The following is a 24,772-nucleotide window of genomic DNA, read 5'->3' as shown; positions in this document are numbered from 1 at the left end:
TGATGAGAAATGAGTGAGTTACATCACATGCTCTGCATGGAGGCCAATTATAAGCACGTTATTGTCCAATTAATTTCAGTTATGGTCAAACAATGGCAACTTGTATGCTTGCATTTCAAATTAATTTTTGAATATTTTCACTATATGTAAACTCAGACTAATGTGACAATTAGGATTTACCAAAACACTTTCTATAATCGTCTTAATGTTTATGAATATTTTCGATCATATGTCATGGAAAAGTAGAAAGACAACAACAACACGTATATGTTTGCAGGTAGACCTACATTATAAGTGGTGATTATAATATTGTGGCCACTATGCAATAAAATAAAACGCCCATCAGTATCTCTATACACGACTACAAACTACAGAAGCAGTATTGAGCATGCAGTATTAGCAAAACTAAAACATCACCATAACACATGGGCTTTCACAAAATCATGCAAATGTAGGCTATAATTTATTGCGAGACTTGGATATAATTTCTATGGAATCCAAGTTGTTGATTGACAGGCATATTAGTAATAGTCACAAACGGGTGGCTGTTTTTCTCCCCCTCTCTCTTTCCTTTTTTAACATGCCTGGCATTTGGTCATGGATAATATTCAAAGACACCCTTATCCATTTCACAGAAATCAGTGGAGTGTATCGAATTGCTAGATACAGCTTGGCTCACTGTGCTTCTGGACATGAAACTTGTTGACTTGCTTTTGCTTGGAGTAGCAACAAACTGGGGAAATTCCCGTTCTTGTGTGCTGGTTTAAATGTAAGAGGCGTGCATGTTTTGCAACTATTTGGCATTAGCTGATAATCATTAACTTAACATTAGATTTGACTAAAATTACACACATATATATATATACATATATACGTAGTATGCATTATTCGTGCAGTATCAAATTGTCCGCTAGAGGGCGTGTTTGATACATATGAGGAATTTTAATCGGTCAAGTGAGTCAGTTTTTTTTTTTTTTTAATCTTGGTCAGTTATCAGAGCACACCTCTTGACATTGTAGCTGTAAGAATAAATAAATAAATAAATAAATAAATAAATAAATAAATAAATAAATAAAATGGAAGACAAATAAAATTGATACACAGTAAACATTGCCGTCTATATTTCCGTTTGCTTTATTACTGAAATGTATTTATGTTTGCAAAACAGAACATAAAGAGAATTTCTCTGTGCAAATACATTTGGTACTTTGACAACAACTAGATAGTCTCAAAAAAAGCCAACAATAGCTTCTAGGTCCTCGGAAATAAATACAATATGCTAACATTTGAAAATGTACCCCATTACTTATCGAAAAAAAAGGGGAAAGTGCTTCATTGGTATAGAGTTGGGAGAAGGTTAAGCAGGACAATTGAAATCAATGTTGGACTGGGATGTGGAGCGAGCGGGGCTTTCACAGTTTGATTCTTATCTGTGTCTCTTGGAAATTTCAGAAGGTTGGGATTTTGCCCGGCGGGGGAAACAACTGCTATATTAATACACTTTTGTGTCCATATGAGTACAGTCCATATTTGCTCTCTGTGTTCCACCTATTAAATTCGATGAAGTACCCTGTACTTCCTGTATAATGTGCCTCATACTTAAATATTGAAAATATTGAGTGCCATATTACATAGCTGATTGTGTTAGCAACTATTTAAAGTACAGATGTCTGTAAAATTTCCAACAGACCTTTCCAGGATATGTAAGTTAAAGTACATTGCTAGTGTTTTGACTAGAAGAATGAACTACAGGAAAATCTCAAAACCCAAGAAATAAATAGGTTGTGAAGAAACACCATGTTGCAAAGTTTTTAAAACAAAATGCTGCAATATATAAGCCTACTCTTTTAGTGGATGCTTTGTTGCAGTGGGACTGCACATCACATAGATGATTGCAGTAATGGTTGCTTCATTCAGCAACAAGCTGAGGCACAAGAGTCAGAGACACACACGTCCCCGTCATTAAAAAAGCGGAATCACAAAGCATGGGACTGACTTCAGTAGCCTATCGTGCACATAGACAAACACAGAGTGAAAAAAAATATATCGCTGAGTGCATCCTTTTAATCTTTACCAAAAATAGGAAACCCTGCAGGTACAGCTTTCATTGAGAAAAAAGGGAAACAGTGTCATCATCCTGCAGCAACAGTTACTCAAGCTGGAGGAGGTGAAAAGAGTGCATAAAGAGCTCATAGCAGCCAACCAATAAAGCTCACTTGTTTGCAATGGGCAATTATCATACAGTAGGTGGTGTCAAAATGGATATTATGTAACCAGTTAGAGATGTTGGGCTGGAAAGAAGCACCACACATTCAGTCGCCGAATCAGACACATCCGCTGAAGCCATCAGTCCAAATTCATGATCAAGTCATTCCAAGTTGAGGAAAAGATGATTGAGGGTCAAGATGGCCACTTGCTCTAATACGCAAAGGCCTTTGGGGAGTTCCTATACTGCTAGAAGGCCATTTGGGATGATTTTAAACCCTAGAAAAGGTAAAGGGGGAACATCAGTCTGTACATCACAACACAGCCAGGCAAGCTCGCATGGACAGTCCAAAGCAGCCAGCTCAGGCGTTTCTTCGAGAGTTACCGGTGCTAGATGAGCGGCCAGTCTCATGGTCCGGTCTGTATTTGAGCCAGCACATGAGCCACGTGACCACCACGGAGAACATGGCTAGAATGCTGGCCACCGATAAGCAAATGGGTCCCGCCGGGAGGGGAGGGATGCCATGACTGTTCACAAAGATCAGGCCCAAGAACAGCAGCACCAGCATGGACAGGAAGGAGAAGATCACACACACGCAGCCGGTGGTTAAAGCCACTCGCTTGCAGCTCTGACAGCTGTCATAGCGAACCGAGTCTTGGGAAATGGTCGTGGCCGTGGACACGGTGGTGGACGGGGTGGCTTGGCTTTGGCTGCTGCCGGATGCCCCCGACGCCTCCTCCCGGCGGAGGGCGACGAGAGCCGGGTGCAGCGGGGGAGGGTACGGCGGCAGAGCGTCCTGGGGCAGAGGATCGGAGTCGATATAGAGAGGGAAATCCTCCGTCACCTTGGTGTTGTTGGGCAGGTTCTGTATCCGATAATCTGGCACCGGCGTCCGATGGCGACACACGGGGCAGCTGATGCGCCATGGCCGCTCCTCCCGGAGATGGAGAGTGTTGAGGCACTCCTCGCAGAACGTGTGCAGGCACTCCAAGATCTTCGGCGCCCGGCGATCAAGGTCGAAATAATTGTAGCAAATTTTGCATTCGTACTCCTCGTAGGGAAACGCAGAGGGGGGCGGCAGGGGGGGATCCGCTCCGTTTGATGCTAAATCTACCTCTGCCATGTCATCTTTCGCCATTCACATTCTCCGTTGAACACAAAGGGAACTGGCGGACAGATGCTGACGTCTATCCTCTTCTCCCCCTCCCCTCCCCATCTCCTCCTCTCCTCTATGCTCATGGAAACGCCATCATTACCGCAAACTGTACCGTGGCTGCTTTATCATCCTTAACGCAGAGCGTGCAGGGCGTCGGCCGATCGGATCTGAAAGCTCGGGGTGCTGCTCAATGTCCCAATTCTGTCCTCCTGTGTGAGAACTAATGAGAATGCTGCACTGATATATTTCCCCATCATGATGGGTCACGGTGTTGACCGAGGTTGCGAGTCACATTCAACGTTTGTTCCGCGTCGATTTGGGGAGTTCCTGTAAAAATGACGCCTTCAACTCGACTTCGACACAAAATGGTCTGTAGGGAGGATAAAATGCAGTGGTGGTGATTTATTTTAGGGAGTTTGCAGATCCCAGTCAAAAGCAATCATATTGTAACACTGGAAAATAATTCATCTCTGAAAATATATTCTTAATTAAAATGTGTGTACGCCTTTCTCGGTTGCCATCTGGCCACTACTGTCGACTAGATCATAATCTGGAAGTATACACTGTGCAATCCACTCACTGTAGGCCTCTTGCAAAACAATTTAATCCTCATGTGTATCATGGTTTGCTTTCCACAATTATAGTAATTCACATAAAATTCCTATTTATGTTAATACAAACGGTTTCACATGAGCAAATTTACATGTGACATGATTGTAAAGAGTGGCAACACTTAATTTATTTGTCAAGCATGAAATAGGTTAGACTACTTACTAGTTCCCTTATAAATCCGCTTTTGCTTTCAAATAGAAGACATTTATGACAAATTACATTGTGTAAATCCTTTATCGGATGTTTTGGGGTCATAATGGACAGATTAGTATGTACAATCCTGGTGTGACAGAGTGAACATTAGCATGTTAAGCAATTTCTCATCCAGGCAAAATTAGAAGAGCTGTATGTCTGCATTATTAAATTTATGCTCACATCCGGGCGCTGGGAACAGCCCATTGATGTGTAGCTCTGACTCACTTTCACTTTGATTCCTTTCTCCTTTATTGTAATCATCCCAGCCGCTCTATCAACAAAAACTACAAGGCAAGGCAAGTTTATTTGTATAGCACTTGTTTGGTTGCGAAATTACATTTTCAGCATCCTGCCGCCCTCATACTGACCAACGGTCACAACATGTTAAACTGTGAATAAGATTGAATAAAACTCAATCGCCTGTTTTTCTTTCTCTGGGGATTGTGACTTCAACTTCATACATTTTGAGACCACCAACAGGCCACTGGTGGAACAGCAGGCGGCCAATAATCAACTGTGACTGTTTGCTCTAAGGACACAGGGAAGGTGCTGCAAGAGTACTTTGATGTAATCGAATAGCTTAATATTTTTTAAGAAGCATATTTTTTATTACTGCAAATAGAGGTATACCCAGCCTCTTGACCAAAGACAACTGGGATAGGCCCGTGACCCTAGTGAGGACAAGCCGTTATGAAAATGGACAGGTATATTTTTTGTTAGAGAATATGTAGTTGTTATTAATGATTAATTTATGATTATCCTTTTATTGCTGTTTTTTCAAACGCAATCTTTATGTACAGCACTTTGTTTCAGCTGTATTTTTTTAGTGCTCTATAAATAAATTGATTTGAGGTTCACTGCATTTGCTTGACTGTCTCAAGGGTGTATTAATGATGACATGCTCATATTTCTCAGCAAGACCCAACACACTGTAGGCTAGATACTTTTATTTGGCACGTATAAGTTTATAGGGAACAGTCGACATTCAACCTCAGTCTGTTTTATATACACAGCCTTTAATGGTGAATTGTTTTTAACAGTTTTGAAAACGTTTTTATTCCATTGGCAGTGTAAAAGATAATATTATTTTTCTGGATCAGTTGACAAGAATTATTTTCTGTTTTCTGATCCTTGCAAACAGAATTTTGATTGATGGCCTTTTTTTTTGTTTTGTTTTTTTATAAAGTCCAGTACATTACACACCAATTTTGACCACGATTCGCCCGTTCTGAATCAAGTCAGCAAAGACCCGATTGTTGGGTGTCTCAAAACGATTATCATGGCTGTGGTGTGGGGTAAGAGTATTTTTTCTCTATGCTATTTACTTGGAAAACTTGGGAAAATGCCATCATTTAGCATTTATGATGACAAAAAATCTTTTTGTGTGGAGTCAGAATGGCTTCCGCTCGTGCGCAGAAAAGTCTATTCATGTACTACATACGCACCAAGTTATGCAAATATTTAACAGTAAAGTTCCATTTGGACTTTGTACTCAACTGTTTTAATATCACTATTGTATAATAAAATAAAACAGACTGCCCGTGCAGGAAGAGTGTCAACTTGTCGCACACATATTAAACACTCCCAGACATTTAAATAAAGGTCGGTCCATAGTTTCCAACCACTCGTGATTACAGGTACTTCCCAAATCCGCCTAGCACCGCCCAGCCGCGCGCACCTGACTTCCAGCAGCCGCACCCCGTGCGCGGTGCTGCTCTTACTTCAGTCAGGTGTTGCAACTTTTAACACATTTGAGCACATGATCTGTTCACCGGCCAAACTGGAGGCCCTGGTTTACCTTCAGGACTCGGAGCTTGTGGCCGCTTTCCAGAGACGATGTGGACTTTACCTTGCCCGAGCGACGCGTCAAAGTCGAAGGATGGCGCACGCTGGAACGTCCGACCATATTCACCAATCACGTGGTTTACGTAAGACGACATTGGACCACCAGGACAGCAATTCCAACTATGAATACGAGAAAAACGTACGTCAATGAATGCTCCTAGAGCCGAGCTATTTGTTAAGCCAGAAAAAAAAAAACATTCAAATGCAGCTCTCATGCAATTATGTTAGGTTAGGAAACAGAAAAACAGTCCAATTTCTATTTATCACGAATTGTTAATCAAACAGTGACTGGCTTTTCTTGTTAGTCTTGCTTTTTCTGTTTGCAGCCGGGTCCTCATCTGCACAGTGTTTGCATTTGCCTGGCTGTCTTGCCTTTTTGTTTGCACGTTGTAGATTTGTAGTAATGAAGTGTCAAAGTAATTAAATGGCCAACAAGTGCTTCTTAGAAATGCATTTGTTGAATTTGACTCAGAAAACCTCATCCTTATACTAAACTTGACTGACTGTCAACATGACCAATTAGCAGTGGTGGTGACTGTCAAGCAACTAAATACAAATACGGTACAGTACTTAGGTAATGCATACATTAGTACATTTGTTAGGTATCTGTACTTAAATATTTCTGTTTTGATGACTTTTTAACTTTTACTTCTTACATTTAAAAACATCAATTTATTTCTCATTGCTTTGTCAATATAGGTGCATTATCCAATGTTTTTTTTTTTTTTTAAATAATGTGAGCTTCTGACTGAGATTTGGAGTCTTATAAGGGGTAAAAAGATGAGATACTGCCTTTAAGCGATTGGCTGACCCAATGTCACATTCATTGCTGTTTATTGTATCCCAGAACTGCAGCACACCTGCATATGAAGTGAGGAACCGACTGCTGCACTTCCTTTTTTTGTTCTCGGCTGGCCTTGGTGACGAAGTCTTTTACATCACCTGCCTGCCATGTATACATTGGTGCCTGGACCCCTTCCTCTGTCGACGCCTCATTAACATGTGGACTGTGAGTCAAAATACAATATGTACATGATTACCTCACTCAGTTATATGTGTCAATCATTAGGAACAGCCTTCAGTACTGTACTTCTACACCACGGCAAACAGTCATACAAATATTGTTAAATTTTTACCTTTCTCACAGTTCTATCCAAATAGATTTTCTAAAATGTTCCTAGATGCATTATATTTGGTACGGCTCAGTACAATATTAGATTGTACATATGGTCATTGTGGTTGGACGGCGCGTCAAAAAAGTAACAGGACCAGTGTCTTAAAATATTCTCCTGGAAGTAGACTCTTCAAGGATACTCTGTAGCTCTTGAATATACATACTATGTATATCTGGATATACTACATATCTGTGGTGTGGCACCAGCCCTGAAACCTTTCTGACACACTTTGTATACATGTCTACATATCAGTCCACGGAATGCCTTCAGTCGAATTTCCCAAAGTTTCACAAAGCATCCTCTCTTCTCATTGCACTCCCGTCTCCCTCTTTTCACCCGTCAACCTCCTTTCATCCTTCTTCCCCCTCCAGTGACCTGTCTATGACACTATGCATGTCCATATATCCCCAGGCCAGGGTCCACTGGGGCCAGACTGATCAGGCCCCTGACTGAGAGGTCACATATGAGGACATCTGAAGGAAAAGGCCTTTACCTTGTTTTCAGATGTTTTCCCGATTAGAACATGTCACAACACTAGTGAGCCTCCAATGGTATTGGAGCTTGAAAAAGAGCTTTTGACATTTTGGAAAGTGAAACTAGAGTGTGTGACAGGCAGTGTGTTTTTCTGCCCTTTGCGTCCCTGCCTCGAGCCCTGAGCGGGTGCCCTGAGACTGAACCCCTTGTTTTGCCCCCGAAGGGTAGGACCTAGCATTCTTTTTGCCATCCTGGCTACACTAGGCCCCTGCGTGAACTCTTCTCCTACACACAAACACACACACACTCACGCACAAACACACACACAAGCATGTACCCTCTCTTCATCTCGTCGGCTAAACACACTAATTCTCCTCCCTCTAGTTAGCCATTACCAGCTTTCCCTTGTGTTCTCCTCCCCCTGGAGTATACCAGGAGAGTGTTTTATAGGCATCATCACTGGCCTGTGCTTTCTCTCACTTGGGGTAGACCATTTGGACTGTCATCCCCGGGGGCGCATCACCATGCACATCTAACAACGACCCACCATTGTGCTTATAGACTAATGCAATGTTCACGGGGGTCTTTGTGTTATGCTGTTCCTGTGTCCCCCCGAATTAAAAACAACTCAGGCTAACAAATGAAATGCATTTATGCATTTTATGGCTATACAATGTGCGCACAAACAAACGTTGAAAGATGCATAATAGTTTGTCGCGTAACTGTGGTTAAAGAAACCTATTGAAATCACACAATGACTGCGCTGTTTGAGCTTAATTGTAGTAAATGATACGAAACACAATAGACAACAATAGATATTTCAACAAATGGCTGTATATCTCATTATCAAACAGGTACTATAACAATACTTACAAGCATATATTGTTATCCTCCATGTAGAATAACTAATACCATATTAGTGTGGCTGACTGAGGCGTTCTGACTTGTTCTGACCATGACCATGTATTGTACTGGTCCCAGGTGGCTAAGGCAAACACACCAGAGGGAACAGCACAATGTCCATTGAACTGAAGCAAAAAATGTACGCTAAAACTGTTTAATTGCATTTGTTTTAATTATGTCACCCTATGTGTATGTTTAAATGACAGTGCATTTCAGTGTGCTATTTTTTTTATTAACCATGAATACAAACCTTTGAGGAAGAAAATACATTATATTTAAGTCTTAATTTTAAAAGTCAGTCAAATCAAGATAAGATCAGGTTGAAGTTTATTTATATAATCTGTCAGGTTCAATCCGACAAAAAACAGGCAATGCAGATTTTGTTATTTAGGCAAACAGCAAATAAAAAAGGGGAAGGATGAAGCTAGCATTACTTTATTCATTAAGTCCTTTTTGCATTTTCACACCTTTACCAATGCACGATTTGTACATGATCTGGCTATTGGTGCTTTCCCATTGGCAAAAGCTGAAGTGTTTTATTTTCTTGACGCTAAGGGAACACACACCCTTCTTCCCTCGCTCGCTTCCTGATGTTGACAGATCAAAGTCCAACTCTACACTGACCCTAATCAGAAATCACACACGGACACACTTCCCTGTGTCTTGAACTGTCTTCACTTCTACAAAGGCACCAGTGAGACCGGCTTGGTGGCATTACGTAGCTGAATGTGATGTGGGTCGGCCGGTCGCTGGTGGGTGGAAAGGGGCAGAGTGGGGGTATCATATCATGCATGCACTCGGGCTGCATTGTTTGAATGCAGGGAGGGGGAGTTGTAAAGGATGACTGTGCACACAGTATGTGTTGTTGTGTGAATACAGCCACGGTGAATAGATGAGGTCAGGCATGCTTAATGGGCTCAACATTGCCTGGCCTCTGTTTACTGGCCATTTCATGGGACCAGTTGTGTGTTGGTGAGTAGGTGTTGTGTTGTTATAAATATTGGCGTGGAATAGAATAACTACTTTTTGGTGTGACAACAAAATGGGGGGGATGGAAGAGGGTTTGCACACCTAAATTTAGCAATTTCTTTTTTTTCCATTAATGAGCGACTGAGAAATCCTGCTATTTGCACAATAAAATTGCAACTATTCATTCGGGTACAAACACGTCAGTTGGAGAATCGCTGAGAACCGTAAAATTATTTTTTTCTTCATAAAGTTGCCTAATCAGGAGACTTAACCAAATATGCAATCATTTATATTAGTACTGGGCTGCAACTCATTTTAATTTTACAACTCTAATGGTGATTGATAGTATGGTTGATTGAAATGATTGGAAATCCTAAATTGCAAATGAGCATTTGTGAAGGTTTTTTTGGGGGGGTAAAGTGTTATTTATTTTTATCATCATTCTGTTATATCTTTATATATATTTGAATGTCTTCATGATGAAAAAAAATGTAACATTAATATTTCACAGTACATAAATAGCTCCAATAATAAAGCATCTCGGTGAATGAGCGATTTTTTCTTTAATTAGGCTATCAAGGGCATTAATTGTCATACCTGTCTGGGATCTATAGTTGTGATGTTGACAGCAGAAACAATGCAGAAATTGTCCCCAGAAAAAGTCAAGCCCCATATTTATTTAACTTCCTACTATCACAATAATTTGTAATGAAAGTCATTGATGCTTACGTTCGCAGCTTCTTTTCAAGATGATATCAGCCTCTATTTTTCTCTCTTTAGTAATCCTGCAAAATCGGTAGCCTTTTCATAGCAACAAGCATTTTCTGATGACATTTTTAGCATAGCTGGTAATAACAACCTTTCTACTTTCCTCCTTTAAACACTCACATAAATACTATGTGCCCTCACTGCGCACATTGCATCACTGTCCCTCAGTGTCAGCCATTCATTAAATATAAAAAGGCAGAGCTTTAAATAAAACCGAGTTGAGTAGGCTGCTCCTCTAAGGGCACCTGAGGAAGAAAGAAGAGAGGAGATGGCACATTTGGAAGGCCAAATGTACTTACATCAGCCTCTGCATACAAACACCTTGCACTATTTCTGTCTTTGTGTCAGCATCGAATATGGCTGAACTCTGAACTCAAACTCGGACTTCTCCTCCTTAATTCAGTGTCTTTTTTGGTAGTATTTGACTACAGTGCTTATGGTTTATCCCATCTCTTCTTATGTTGACATTGTAATCACTTATTCATGAGTGCGTGCTTAGTTTTAGAACATGGCCTGAATGGGATTCTTAGTTTTATTGTTCACAGTTATGTCATGAATTTTACAGCTTCTATTACTGTTATTTAAGAGTGGGGAAATTTGTCTGCATAATTTTATGAATCCATGAAAATTACAGGAAATGGAATGCAGTAAACAGCAGTGATTATTAATTGGCCCGCTGAACCATCCAATCTGGGCCGCGACTAGATTTCACAATTATGACGATCAAAGCGAAAATATCTGTTTCTTTGGTATAAGGATCATCAGACACTCCAATTAGGTAGACTTCTGGATAAAATTAGTACTTCCCCATATGTGGTTGAATTTTGCAGTGATGTGCAAATGCATTAGTATTATTGTTACACACTAACTAGACCACTTGCATAAGATGATATCCAATACAAGAGCCGTATCAAAATTTGGAGTTTAGATTGACTAACCAGTAGTATTATTGTTTTATGATTATAGTTTATGTTATAGAACGAGCCATATATTGAGTTATTGCTGTAACTAATTGACGCATACAAACCGATCTCTTAAAGAACTACAGTTCATCAATAGTGCAAATTACAATGAATATCTGACAGTCTGTCAAAATAAAAAAAAAAAGCAGCATATGTTAAGTTTTTCCACGCTATCGCTATCCACAACAAAGATCCATCCATGAATTTAACAGCACTCAGACTAAGAAGTATGTATTTCCTCACTTGCAGCTGGTGATGTACATCGGCCAGGTAATGAAAGACGTGCTCAAGTTGCCCCGTCCAACTTCCCCTCCTGTGGTCAAGCTGGAGATGCGTGTTGATGCAGAGTATGGGCTGCCTTCGACCCATGCAATGGCTGCCACAGCAATCTCATTTACATTGTTACTGAGTGCCCCTTCCAGAATCCAGGTGAGAATCATTAATACCAAGAGAAAAACAGAAAAAAACAAAAAATACAAGATGTTTAGTTTTGGGCTTTTTCTCTTGAAGATGAACAGAAAAACAGCTGCACGTTGGTTTTAGAATACAGTCTATCAAAATATAGCCTTTTTTTCTCTTGGTTTAAATGGGCAATAGTTGCTTGGCAACACGTGATCATCATCTCCCCTTGTTAAGCTACTGAAAAGCAGTGATGAAAAATTAAACATGGAAAACAGGGTCGGTGGACACCGACACACTTATACATATGGCTGTGGGGGAGGGGTGTATGGGAACAGTGGATGGAAGCATCCTCAATGTTAGCCAAGCGGGAAGATGGGAAGCAACCTCATTGTCTATCAAACAGTCCGAACTAAGGGGCTTGACAAAGGGCTGGAAGGGGCGGGGCCTACAGCAGTTGCCATCAGTCTCCATCAACTGCACTTGTCAAGCTACTGTTTAGACTCCTGATAGACTCAGGGCAGTCAATGACTGTCAGTCCACATCCCAACCTCCCGCCTCCTCCTCTTCACGACTCCTTCGCCTCTTTATTGCTCTAAATCCACCAACGTGTCAATAAAACACTCTATGGCTCAATCATGGACTTCCTTAATGACAGCCAATCCTTTAATCGGAACTATTTTAATGATGATGGAGTCATGGACTCTTGATCCACGTAGGTAATTTGTGGATCGGATTATGATAACCGCAATTTTGTGAAGAGCTTTTTCAAGGTGTAAGAAATCCTCTCAAAAAGCTCAACACATTTACGTGCACAGCACTTTGAATTGACCTTCAATAGCAGAAATCACCCTGAAATGAAGGGCATGTATTGCTACAGATGAGTAGCAGAAGGTCCTGAGTGACTACTAGAAGTCCTCAGGGCAACTTCCCGGAACAGGTCAGAGGTCACCCCAGTCAATCACAGGGTGACCCCCTCCTGTTCCTGGCATCCTTTGTGGCCATTGAAGAAAGTAAAAAAAACCTCTCTTCATGAACTTCCAGTGAATAGGCTTCCAACTGCTTCCAGACAGGAAAAGACACAGAGTAGGGGGTAAATGAATGCATGAGACTTCTCTCATCACTGTTATTGAAATGGAGGCCAAACAAAAACTGCAGCCAAAGGTAGAATAGGCTGGGAAGAGATGGATGATGGAGAGACGAAGGAGTAAAGACGCACACACTTAATGATGGCCACTACATCATGCAGCTAAATGGATCTGTGGCAGAGCTTTGCACGTCAGTTTGAGCTGGGAGATTTGATCACAAACTTTGAAAGAGGGAAGGAGGGGCAATAGATAAAAGCATGACTTCACAAGACACCTGTTACACCACATTTCTCTGTCTGTATCTTATATCTACTTATCAGTTACCGTTTCACATGTTTTGCATTTCTTTTTTCATGCCAGTTCCAGTTCGAGGCGGGTCTACTGATCGCTGTGACACTCTCGACGATGGTGTGCTTGAGCCGTCTCTACACTGGCATGCACTCAGTCTTGGTGAGCTTGCCATCCTCACATTTGCATGCACGTTGCATTAAAGATTTAAGCTCACAGAAAAATATATTATTTATTTGCATCTAGTTAAACTTTCTGGCAAGGTTTTAAAGATACCATCGTCTGCCGTTCTCTAAATATCTCCTCAAATGTCGGATATTAAAAATAATCGGCAATGATAAAGAGGATGTGAGTGTTGCCAAAGGATGAATTGACAAAAAGTCCCAGGTACTAAAAAAAATCTTGAAGCAATATTTGGTTTGGGGTCAAAAATACAAAAAACAAAAAATAACTTATACTACTTTCCCCAAATTTGATGCCAGTATTAGTATTTCCCTATTACTGCAAAAGAATAACTGGATCCGATTATCGGTTATCATCCTCCTTGAGGCTGTGATCATTTCTCCATAATTTTTCAGAAATCACACAAAGCTGATGCGTTTACATTTTTCAAACTGTGAATAATTCTACTTACGTTATCTTGCTTTGCTGTTCTATTTTCACAAGTCTTGGGATTTACTGGGCTAATCTGAAACATTGGTTATCGCATTACATGACAAAATATGCATAGGTATGAAAATAAACTTAAATTGTGATTATTTTAAACTACAATTAAATAACGCAGCCTGTTAAATTACATCGTCTTTACAATGAACCATTTCTCCTTTAGGATGTTATCTGTGGTGTTTTGATCTCGGCCCTCTTAATGTTTCTCACCCACCCTTTCTGGGAAGCCTTCGACCAGTTCCAGCTAAGCAGCATGGTGTCGCCAATCGTGGCATTGTTGCTGCCCCTTTTCCTCAGCTACACATACCCAGAGCTGGACCATTACAGCACCACCCGGGGGGACACCACCACCATCCTTGGAGTCTGGGCTGGCTGCAGTGTTGGATATTGGGTCAACAAACAGTTAGGGGAGACATTTGAACCCCAAGGAATGCTGCCCATGCCCTTACCAACACTGACAAGATACACATTTGCATCTGGCACTGCTCGCTTCTTGGTTGGAGTCGGAGCCTTAGTGGGTACTCGGCAAGTTGTGAAAGCAGCCATCCTACATTTGTTGTACTGGTGGTACAAGGTACCTAAATATGACCAGAGTGCCAGGATGAGAAAAGAGATTGAAGTACCAAGCAAGTTTGCCACATATACAGCTGTTGGACTTGTTCATTCTATAATGGTCAGTAGAGTCTTCATTCTACTAGGGCTATGATTGATAGAACATTGAAGAAAAAAAATACTATTTTGTTTTAAACTTTTTTAAAATTGCAAAAAATGTTTATAATCTATATTTGCAGTGACAAATGTAATGTATACTCAAGTGTAATAAATACTTTTATATTTTCCGTAATGGGCTCTTGAGAATGTTATTTGTGAATCTTTTTTTTTTTTTTTAACTTACTGAGCAATTGAAGACCATTTCATGAAGGTATTAGTTGAAATCTTTATTTTGGCCCATGGGAATATAGTTTCCTAACAAAGTTGCATTTATCTTAAACAGGACAATTTGCACCATCTCATACTCGCAGATTCTTGTTTTGGGTTTAAAAAAAAAATTATCAATTTCTTTAGTGTGATTTAAAGCTAGAAAGTTGCCATTTTAAAATGACTTCAGTTTTGTGTCATGTCGGTAATGTTCTTTTTGTCCTACAAATCTGGACATCTGAATAAAGCCTTCCCATGGTTGTTAATTATATTCGAAATTTGGCTATTTGTGGGCTGGGCCAGCCTGGTCAACCCCCAAATATCGGTCAACTGTAATTGCCTTTTTTTGTTGTTGTTGTAGGTAAAGCGGTTGAGAAAATGGATGGATTTTCAGCATTGTTATTTAACTGCACTGTAGCAGGACATTGAGCATGTGTTTCTATTGGAAGTTGACATATTTAAGTGTTGAGCAACTGAGTTGTCTTCTCATACGAGTTCTTAACTACCATGTAGACACACCACTGATGTTCTCATTGTAATGCTTTGAACACCGGTGTTATGTGGCTCCAATAGAGAATAAAAGCCAAGATCGTTGAACAGAACCAGTTTAGCAGAAAAAAATATTCCTTAATCATCCTGCAAGTTTGAACAAGTCATCACTTACAGTATATCGGCAATACTCAAGTGAAGGAATGCTGGCATGTCTGTCAAAAGAGTTGAAGGCTGCACATAGCATGCTTTCCTTATCAACTTAACTTAGGGCAGAAAAAAGAAACTTCTGCCTCAAGTTAAAAGGGCTTTATTAGCTTTCAGATAGGAAATCTTCAACATTCGGAACAAGAATAGTTAAGGATGTGCTGACACTTGTAATTTGGATGTGTGATATGCACAAAGCAGAAAATCTTTCACTAGCTGAGATGTCATGATGAGGTTTTTAAAAAAAAAAAAAAAAAAAAAAAAAAAAAGAGCATGATAGGCTCAACTGATCTGACCCAAACAAGCAGACTGAGATCACTCAAAGGTGGACTTGCACATAGAGAAGCAATTACACTGGACAAAACAAACCGCGCAAGTGTCCGTTTGGACTGAAACAAACCGGCCAAGTGTGACCGCACCCTGAGAAGCTGGTTCTTCTACATCCTTGTTTTATCTGCGTGAACTCTAAGTGTAGCCAAGCGTCTATATCATTCAGATCTTGTTGAAGGCAGCCACGTCCACAGACTGAACATACTCATCAAATGCAGTGATTGCTTCCTCTAGCTGATCCGTGCCCACTTTATCATCCTCCACCACACATCCTATTTGAAGCTTCTTGATTCCATAACCCACCGGGACCAGCTTGGACTGCCCCCACAACAGCCCGTCCATGCTGACACTGCGGACGCACTCCTCCATCTTGACCATGTCTGTCTCATCATCCCAGGGTTTGACTTCAAGAAGGATGGAGGATTTGGCGATGACTGTTGGTTTCTTGGATTTCTTGGCTGCATACTCTGCAAGCCGCTGCTCTTTCAATTTTGCTGCCTCCGTGCTGTCACCTTCATTGTCTGAGCCGAAGAGGTCGATGTCTTCGTCGCTGTTGGTAGATGTGGGAGGAGTATCAGGCAGCATAAACTGCTTGTTGGCGACAGGGAGGTCAGCTCTTTCCCTATAGAAGGATTTGATGTGGTTGTACCAGCGCAGGAGATGACACAATGTCGGTGAGGGAGTAGAGACGACGGCTTCAAAGACGGCCACGTCAGCTTGAGATGCTACATAGCCTTCAATGTAGCTTTTGTCCACCAGGAAATCATTAAGGGCTTTGAGAGCCTTGGGTGTGCTTAAGTCTCCAAAAACAGTTTTGGAAGAGGTGGCACCTTGACGGGCTTTTACTTCAGCGGGGAACTTGTGTTTGATAGCTTCCTGCAGGGGAACCTCATGCGTGAGGTGTGTTTCAGCCGTGTGGCCGCTAGAAAAACCAAAAGCAACAGGATGAGCTTAGAATAGAGGCGCATACAATTAGTGGAATAGAACACACATGCAAGGCTGACACAAACGCACGCACGTACACCATAGAGTGAATTTAAGTGAACGTAAACTTGCTCAATATTATGGATATATAAAACAAAATGGCTCAACACTCTGCTGCTGGTTCTTTTATTGTCCTCATTCATTGGCATACTTTAAAATGTATTTCTGCTACTTACGAAATGGCATCACATTATGCTATTTTATAAGATAAGTGCAGAAAAAGAGGAATTCACAGGAAAGGCTCGATGTCCATCTCAAAGGCAGAGCAGGGCATGGTCAGCTCAAAGTTGTTAATGACTTGTGGGTGGAGGACCCCGAGATGTCCAACGCTTTTCCCGTGGACAAAGATCTCTGCACAGCGCCCGGGGAAAAAAGTGGAATCTGAAATGAGAGAGTAATCACTCTGTAGGTTTATTTTAATATTGGCAGCGTGACCAGTGTAGCAGCAGGTATGTTCTAGATTTGCTCAATGTGATAGAGACCATTATATTGGCATGAGGTGGCACAGCCCTAGTTTGCAAAGCATTTTTTTAAACTGTATTTCATTCACCCAGACAAACGATGATGTTGCATTATTTTGTCACAAAAGAGAGTGCGCCTGAGCCATATTCGTAGAGCTTTGCTGATTCATCGTTTCAAGAGGCAAGAGAAGAGTTGCTATGCCAGGCTACAGGTGTATTGGTAGTTCAAAGCTGCACTAGTGAATACACTGACTTTTATTCAACTAGAAATAAAGACACCAACAATCTTGACGTATCTGGGTAAGGTCACAGAACATATTCTCAAGAGAGCAATAATGCTGCCATGAAGTGTTATTCTATTGTTTACGATGAGTTTGACAAATGACATTATTTGAGAAAGATAAGTCACAAGCGTACTCTACTCATGCAAGCATTATTTTCCCTCATCAGTCAACCATTTCCCCACATTATTATTTTTTTACTGCTCAGTTTTCCATTAACCTGTTTTAAAACCAAAGCTTAAAACCTAAGCGCAGGGGAATCCCTTGCAGTTATTTGGTGATTAGATCTGCAGAGCTTTGGTGGGCTGGGTAGTACAGTAGATGTCTTTTGTTCAACATCACTGAGCAGCAAGCTATTAAAATAATGTCACAGCTCATTGCTCTACAGCAAATACCTCTGGGGCCATGGAACCAGAATTGGATTACATACCTTGTCACTTTCACAAAGATTTATTTTTGTAAATCAAAACTGAAGGTACAATCCTATTTGTGCCAATGCTATCTTTCGTTAACAGTAAGACCAACAATTGGCTCAACGTGTTTAAAAAGAGCGACCAAGCAATCAGAGATTGGTGATGGATTTCACAAGATACAGGAGTTGCTATGACAACATCCCCACGCACAAGAGACATGGCATTCTACCAAGGGCTGATAATGGGTTTCCAAAGTCCATTGCTTACAGTATATACTTGCAAAAGGATAACCAAATATGTTTATTGATCAAAACGATTACATTTAGTGTTAGATCACATGTAGGAGTGTGCTAAGATAGAAGTAAAGGCAACAGTAGAAATTGCTTTGTGACATTTCCGATGGCCAGACTGTCGTTTTAAAGCTAACCAGACCAATTATCCATTCCTTCTCCTGCTGACAGATTCGTGCACAAGGTGCCAAAGTCAAAGAGTATCTTGGCACCTTTGATGGGCAGTAAGCATGTGTATCGTGTTAATGTTGCTGCTTGACACTGCAGCAGAGTATGTAATTACCATATTTTCTCCACTCTGAGATGTTTTACATTCACTCTTGACCATTCTTGATAGCACCTTCAGTCCCCCGACAGTAACCTTTGTTTTTTTTTCCTCGTGCACGGTGCTTTTCCTTGAATTCTGTCTACCTTTCACTCGGCTCGATATCTGAGCCCAATTGATTTGTACATTTTTACATTCACTCCTGACCATTCTTGATAGCACCTTCAGTCCCCCGACAGTACCCTTTCTGTTTGTTTCCTCGTGCCTGCCGCTTTTCTTTGAATTCTGTCAACCTTTCCCTCGGCTCGATACCTGAGCCCAATTGATTTGTTGTGCGGATATCCTGCAGTGTGCCCTTGGAGCACACTTGTCAAGGGGAGCCGCAATAAATGGCTGGGAGGGGCTGTGTGTGGAAGCAATGGACTTTCAATTAATGTATGATATATGAAATTAATATAACGTAATAAATTACAATTTCGTTGTACATGTGACAATGACAATAAAGATCTATTCTAGTCTATTCTTATTCTAACAGGGCAAAAACAATCATTTATACTTACCTACGAATAATTTAGAGTGTTCACTTAACAGAACATGCATCTTTTTTAAATGTGGGCGGAAGACAGAGGTTCTTACCGTCTGCAGCTTGGATGTGGTAGCCGTCTCCCCTGGCAGCTTTCACCGCCAGCAGTTGCATGGTACGGTCCAGCAGGCCGTGGATTACTTCGAAGCCTGGACTCTTGTTGTAGTACACAGCACAAATATGTCGGCTGTTCCTTGCCCCAACATCTGTTTTTTAGGATAGCCAAGAAGTTTAAATATACCTATATACTGTCATATAAAAATAAATTTATTTGTACAGTTTCCCTATTCTATTATTCTTGGCTTCAAGGAAGAATGTTTTTTTTTTTTTTTTTTGCCTCATCAATAGCAGTGTTCCTTCATGCAACTGCCACTTCTAATTTAATTAGTTGGGTACCTCTTGTACAATCTACTACAATCTCAAATTGTTCTCATAGTATACCTCTTTACATTATGAAAAGGCTTGTATGTGTTGTATGATTTTACTTCGTGGTGGTGGCTAACTCGACCACAGGAATTGATCAACAAAATATTTTCTGCCTCTTATAATTATTCAACTTAAAACCATATTTGAAATGGCCGGAAAAATGCATTGTCAGCAATATGTGGTTCTGGCAACAAACATCAGACTTCCATGAAGCACACGAGAATAAAATGACTTCCAAGGTTTACTGCCGACTTATTGGAGCAAGGAAAAACCTGTACGCACCCCTGTGAGCAGGACACACACTACTAAAAGGTAATGTTACTATTTGTTTTTAATTATTAGTCAAGAATTATAATAATAATAAATCCCACCATCACTGTTTTGAATGCATTTTATGGTGTTTGTAGACTACACTGTTTTGCCAATGTTCTCAGTCACATGGGCAGTTGGTTAACATGACTATGTTAATGATTTCACACTTTGAGACGCCTACCTTTGGTGTCATCCTTCAGCACAACGTCAGATATCTCAAACAGCTTGAGGGGCAGAGGCATCTTCCTGTTGGCTGCAATTGTTTTCAACAGGCCTGGCAGCAGGGTGGTACGCGCCACCTGGTGGAATAGCAGTATATTGTTATTAAAAAAGGGCTGCAAGTTTTTCAAAGGTGAGAGAGAGCCCTCTCGTGGATAATCCAACTATTGATCACCTGGAATTCTGCAGTTTTGGGATTAGAGATGTGAACTGCCCTGGTCTCTGTGATCTTCTTACCTAGCTTCTCCGCAATATCTTCTTTGCAGCACTACAGGAGAATTTGAGGGAATATGTCACTCTTTTTTTTTTTTTTTTAAGTGAGGGGAAAGATGCTTCTGAATTGTTTCGTGTCTTACCAAAGCAAAGTTGAGGGCTTCTGTGAAACCAGCAGCTGCAAGGTCGTGTCTTAACAGCTCTGTCAGTTTATTCAGTGGAAACTATTATCATACAGAGAAGAAAACAAATATTTGATCTATTACACTTGTTAGCGTAAACATACGGTGAACATGCTCACCTGGTTGGCTATGGTGTAAGTCCGTGGTGTTGTGCGGGTGATGTTGTTGAAGCCAAAAGCCATAGCTGCATCCTCCATGATATCACAGGCATGGATGACATCTGAGCGAGTGGGTGGGATCTCAACTTCTATTTCATCAGCGATACCAGTTGCCTGAGAGCGTAGGCACATCCGAGTTAGCAGCTGGGCGATCTTCTCCGTTGACTCACTTTTAAGAAAAAGCAAAATAATTAAAAAGTCGCCCATCAGAGATTCTGAAAGGCAGGCTCCGGCTTTTTTTAAGCAAACATATTGGAACATTGAATTGGTAAACGGATCACATAAACAAAACAAAAAAACATACATATATTTTGTTTTTTTTGTGAACATGATTGAATATCTTACTTGATGCCAACTTTATTATTGACAAATTTGGAGGAGAGCTTCTCCTTCCTATAAGCCAGTTCCTAAAACATAGCAGAGCAGAGAATTTAGAGGGGAGCTGCATGTAATGCGTCCATGGAGGATAACTGTAATGAGTTTAGTACTGGATATATGCTGGTCGTGCCATCAGCGTTCACCACTTCAACCTCTTCAACACTGAAAGAGCACAAGAGAGATTAGAAATTAAATACATTTCACGATGCAGCTGCAGTGACATCATTAAAGAGAGCGTAGAGGTTAATGAATGACTGAATAATTAGTAATTGACCTTTTCAGCTCCATTCATCACTAAATAACACGTTTAAATTTCCCAAGATGACGCACTTGTAACTTACGTAAAAGGCTGTGAGCAATACTCGCTGAACATGGTCACCATCATGTCCAACACAATCTTTGCCTGCAAAAGAGGCAAATTGTAATTGTTGTGACAATGCTGCATGAACATTTATTTGGGGACTCTGTTATACCTTGGTTAGGTCCGTGGCTGTGCACTCCACAAAGACATTCTTTGTCTTTAAGGTAATTTTGGAATGATCCCCTGCAAAACCAAAGGCAAATTAGATATTCAAGCTAAACGAATAAATGCATTTCATTGTTGTCCAATTAAAACTCTTCCACATTGCTGCGCCAATCAATCAATAAAAAAAAAAAAAGTTTTACAGCATCTTATTTTATGAAAATAGTCCAATGTTATTGGTAGCAAATATACATATATACATATATATAAAATATAAAATGAGCAGGTATTCTGGAGTGTAGCAAGGGAAATCAATATTCCCACAAATCACACCCACACAATTATGATAAATGCAATGTATATACTTTGAAATTAGCACAATTCATACTTCAATGTTGAATTTCACCACATGCTTTGGGCTTTTCAGCACATTGCATCTTTGCTCATCTCAAACACAAAAGGAATAGGGAAGGTGTGTTAAGTAAAACTGTGCGTTACAAGGTATCATGTAGATGCTGAACAGGACATACGAGATAAACCAGGGAATCTAGTTATGTAATAAGTCGAATTCCTGGCAACTCAGGTAGAGATGCATGTTTTTTGTGGGACATTTGCAATCAGATTCAGATTGCACTGGCATACTTTTCATGCTTGAAATTTGCAGAAAATTAAAGTAGTAGCAAATGTTAAATACTCACCATTGATGATGGGAGGCATCGACAAGACAATACCATTGCTGTCATAAATTATGGGGTACACGGGCATGTCTTCAATTATATGAAGGTAATGTCTCAAGTGGCTGTCAGTCTAAGATAAACAGAGGACAAAAAGTAGTTCAACAAAGCAAGGGGGGGGGGGGGTAGAAAAGACAACAGGCTTAAGCAGCTAATTAACCTTGTAAAGGCTCATGAGTTGAGTGGCAGTGTATTCTTTGGTCTGATTGAGGGGCTTGAAGCTGATGTCTCCAGGTGGTTTAGCTGTGTATGTGAACGGACCTGAGATGGTGTTCAGGTCATGAGTCCCAATCGCCACAAGGCTCCTCTTTCTACACAAGGAATGTTAGAAAGTTTCATTTGTGGCATGGTATACTAAAATGACATTAATTAATTTGTAAAGACATTCAAAGCATCAGTCTAATTCTGTAATGCATACTTTATTATTGTTTTAATAGTGGTGGGGTTGCCATGAAAAACATTTTAAATTCTGATTCATTCCAAATAATAGTAGGTAATGGAGGATATAATCGCTTGTGATGAAACTAGAATAAAATTTGACACTAAAGCACCGCTATACACTGATTTAATGCAGTAGTGAGCAGGTTGAAGCACTGACTGTAAGAATTTTGATACGCGGTTATAAATTACAATAGTTGGTTAAACACAGAATCAACACATTCTTAACATTGGTAAGTATTCCTTAAATAAACAATTGGAAAAATAACAATTGAAAAAATATGTCACGTCAGCCTAGACTAGCTTTCCTGCCCAATTGGAAAATAGGCAGGGAAATTGCTGCACACCTCACCTGCAGATGTTCTGGTGGAGTTTCTCCTGCAACTCAATGAAACTATCATAACGCTCCTGCGTGAATGTGATGTTCCTCAAAACTGCTGCCACAGCATAGGGACGCACTGCTGCTGTCTGCACATGACAATAACATGCAACTTAGGACCCGTGAAAAGCTATTTGAACCATTGTATAAAAATTATGGAGTATTGCAACCCACCTCCTTGGTGATAATGAGCTTCTGAGGCTTCCCACTGATAGGGCTGACACGTTTGTACCGAGGAGCCTCAATCCTGGACAAAAAAAAAAATATCATTGGTGCACACTGAAAAACAACTTTTGACTTGTATACAAGAAAATAAAACAATGTTCATCCACATGACAATTCTGCTGGACAAAGTCTTACTTGTTCTTGAAGACCTGCAGCCCACGAACCAAACCTTCCAAACATAGAAGGTCATAGCGGTTTGCTGGTACATCGATCTTGTAAAGGATAACATCAGATGCTCCTGCTGCCTTGACATCACCCTGCTCACGGCTAATTATCTCCTTTTCTGAGGTCTGCATTACAATCAGAAACACACTTTAGATACATGTCAGAGTTCAATTCAAAGAACTCTACCAACCTTTGCCAATGTGAAACTTGAACACTTTAAAGCTGCACTTTTGGTTAAGATGATTGCTACAAACAAACATGATTTTGGATGATTTCAGGAAACTGTTGCTTGGATATCGGAGCCATTAAATTTATCGATACACCTATAGTTATAATTGGATTTTTTTGGCTATGGAAGAACTAACTACAAAAAATAATACACAAAAAAAAAAAATCACACAGTAGCAAACTCAGTGGGTGCAAAACAACTACTTACGATTTCATCTAGCTCCAGTCCAAATTCAAAACACAGTTCGTCGAACTCCTCATCAGCTGAGAGAAGAGAAGGTCAGGCATCAATGTTAAAACGGTGGTAATCCGTGCATTTTCTTTAGGGTGGATATCAACATGAAAAACAAATGTTCACAACGTACCCCATTGCGACTTTCAGCTATTTTATTTTGAAAAGAAATATTTACACAACATCACGTCCAACATTCTTTTTACTTTTCAAACAGCATGTTCAACGTGTCAAGTTTAATACGCAAAGCAAGATGCCTGAGGATGACGCAATGACGTTGACATCCTCAAAAAACAACACAACAAAGTAGTGAAACAACGTGGCTGTAGGCCATCAATAATGACCCATTGGTTTTGAAGATTTGTAAAATATTCAGAGATTTTGATGATTTGTAAAATATTCATATATTGTAAATTTGCTAATTCTGGACTCGTACAAAATAACTCAGCGAAGGCTGCTACCGGCTGCACTTCAGAATATACGTGTTAATGTTTTCGTATCGAAAAATCTGTCAAATAAATGTTGTTGTTTTTAGTTTAATTAGGACACGAGTGTTACTTACTATATGTTCTTCCCAATGCTTTAAAAAGAAGATCCCTTTTGACACTGACAGTCGGCATGGTTTCTGGTTAGCTTAGCACCGGTTGTAGGACCCAACCAGACGGCTTTAGCTGCCTGTAGAGGTGCCTGATTGCACACGCAGTTTCTTTTTTTCTTTTTAAATCAACCAGTATTTCCAGTTCGACAAGAGGTAAACGTGCAAACCACACAAACAAACGGCCGTTTGTTAAAATTGATAGTTGTCAAGTGGATCAGTTCAAGGAATTTAACACTGCATTAAATCTAACAATAGTTAGATGCTTCAAAGTACGGGGTGTACAATGGTCAAAAAGGATAAAGTGCCTGGGAAATGTCTATTGAAGCCTACATACATGCGTGCACCTACTGAGGTGATACACTTAAGCCTGCATTTCATTGCAAAGATCAAAATGGATAAATGACAGATACGTTATATTACTTTAAAATGGAATGCAGGCTAAAATAAAGCCTGTTGGCTTATGTGACCGCAGGTAACCCATAGATTCCTCCAGTC

General features: G+C 40.3%; 3 protein-coding genes across 3 annotated transcripts; 1 reads left to right on the top strand and 2 right to left on the bottom strand.

Moving 5' to 3' along the window:
- Positions 1–1,118: 1,118 nt before the first annotated feature.
- LOC125971776 (RING finger protein 228) lies at positions 1,119–5,291 on the bottom strand. The gene has a single exon (XM_049724746.2). It carries the CDS (start codon positions 3,342–3,344, stop codon positions 2,568–2,570), a length of 777 nt encoding a protein of 258 aa, XP_049580703.1. The 5' UTR covers positions 3,345–5,291; the 3' UTR covers positions 1,119–2,567.
- Positions 5,292–5,855: 564 nt separating this feature from the next.
- On the top strand, positions 5,856–14,550 carry sgpp2 (sphingosine-1-phosphate phosphatase 2). The gene is made up of 5 exons (XM_049724743.2): positions 5,856–6,153; positions 6,862–7,023; positions 11,515–11,694; positions 13,113–13,202; positions 13,870–14,550. The coding sequence occupies exons 1-5, from the start codon at positions 5,929–5,931 to the stop codon at positions 14,410–14,412; spliced, it is 1,200 nt and encodes a 399-aa protein (XP_049580700.1). The 5' UTR covers positions 5,856–5,928; the 3' UTR covers positions 14,413–14,550.
- Positions 14,551–15,407: 857 nt separating this feature from the next.
- Positions 15,408–24,471, bottom strand: farsb (phenylalanyl-tRNA synthetase subunit beta). The gene is made up of 18 exons (XM_049724736.2): positions 24,242–24,471; positions 23,656–23,711; positions 23,190–23,344; positions 23,004–23,076; positions 22,803–22,918; positions 22,173–22,323; positions 21,977–22,085; positions 21,289–21,359; positions 21,157–21,218; positions 20,926–20,977; positions 20,783–20,844; positions 20,399–20,606; positions 20,241–20,321; positions 20,060–20,152; positions 19,847–19,964; positions 18,981–19,133; positions 16,868–17,015; positions 15,408–16,572 (listed from the first exon to the last, which is right to left on the bottom strand). Exons 1-18 carry the CDS (start codon positions 24,297–24,299, stop codon positions 15,813–15,815), a joined length of 2,526 nt encoding a protein of 841 aa, XP_049580693.1. The 5' UTR covers positions 24,300–24,471; the 3' UTR covers positions 15,408–15,812.
- Between the last annotated feature and the right edge of the window lie 301 nt (positions 24,472–24,772).

Source organism: Syngnathus scovelli, chromosome 7, assembly GCF_024217435.2.
Source record: "Syngnathus scovelli strain Florida chromosome 7, RoL_Ssco_1.2, whole genome shotgun sequence".
Classification (NCBI taxonomy): Eukaryota; Metazoa; Chordata; class Actinopteri; order Syngnathiformes; family Syngnathidae; genus Syngnathus; species Syngnathus scovelli.
Note: the sequence above shows the minus strand (reverse complement) of the source record. Positions and strands in the feature narration are given on the sequence as shown.

Coding starts and splice junctions, on each gene's coding strand:
- LOC125971776 (XM_049724746.2), bottom strand. CDS start 3,344: ATGGCGAAAGATGACATGGCAGAGGTAGATTTAGCATCAAACGGAGCG.
- sgpp2 (XM_049724743.2), top strand. CDS start 5,929: ATGATCTGTTCACCGGCCAAACTGGAGGCCCTGGTTTACCTTCAGGAC. Junction 11,695..13,112: donor GTGCCCCTTCCAGAATCCAG/GTGAGAATCATT, acceptor TTTTCATGCCAG/TTCCAGTTCGAGGCGGGTCT. Junction 13,203..13,869: donor CTGGCATGCACTCAGTCTTG/GTGAGCTTGCCA, acceptor TTTCTCCTTTAG/GATGTTATCTGTGGTGTTTT.
- farsb (XM_049724736.2), bottom strand. CDS start 24,299: ATGCCGACTGTCAGTGTCAAAAGGGATCTTCTTTTTAAAGCATTGGGA. Junction 20,322..20,398: donor CTTACACCATAGCCAACCAG/GTGAGCATGTTC, acceptor GTATGATAATAG/TTTCCACTGAATAAACTGAC. Junction 17,016..18,980: donor CCACATCCAAGCTGCAGACG/GTAAGAACCTCT, acceptor CTCTCATTTCAG/ATTCCACTTTTTTCCCCGGG.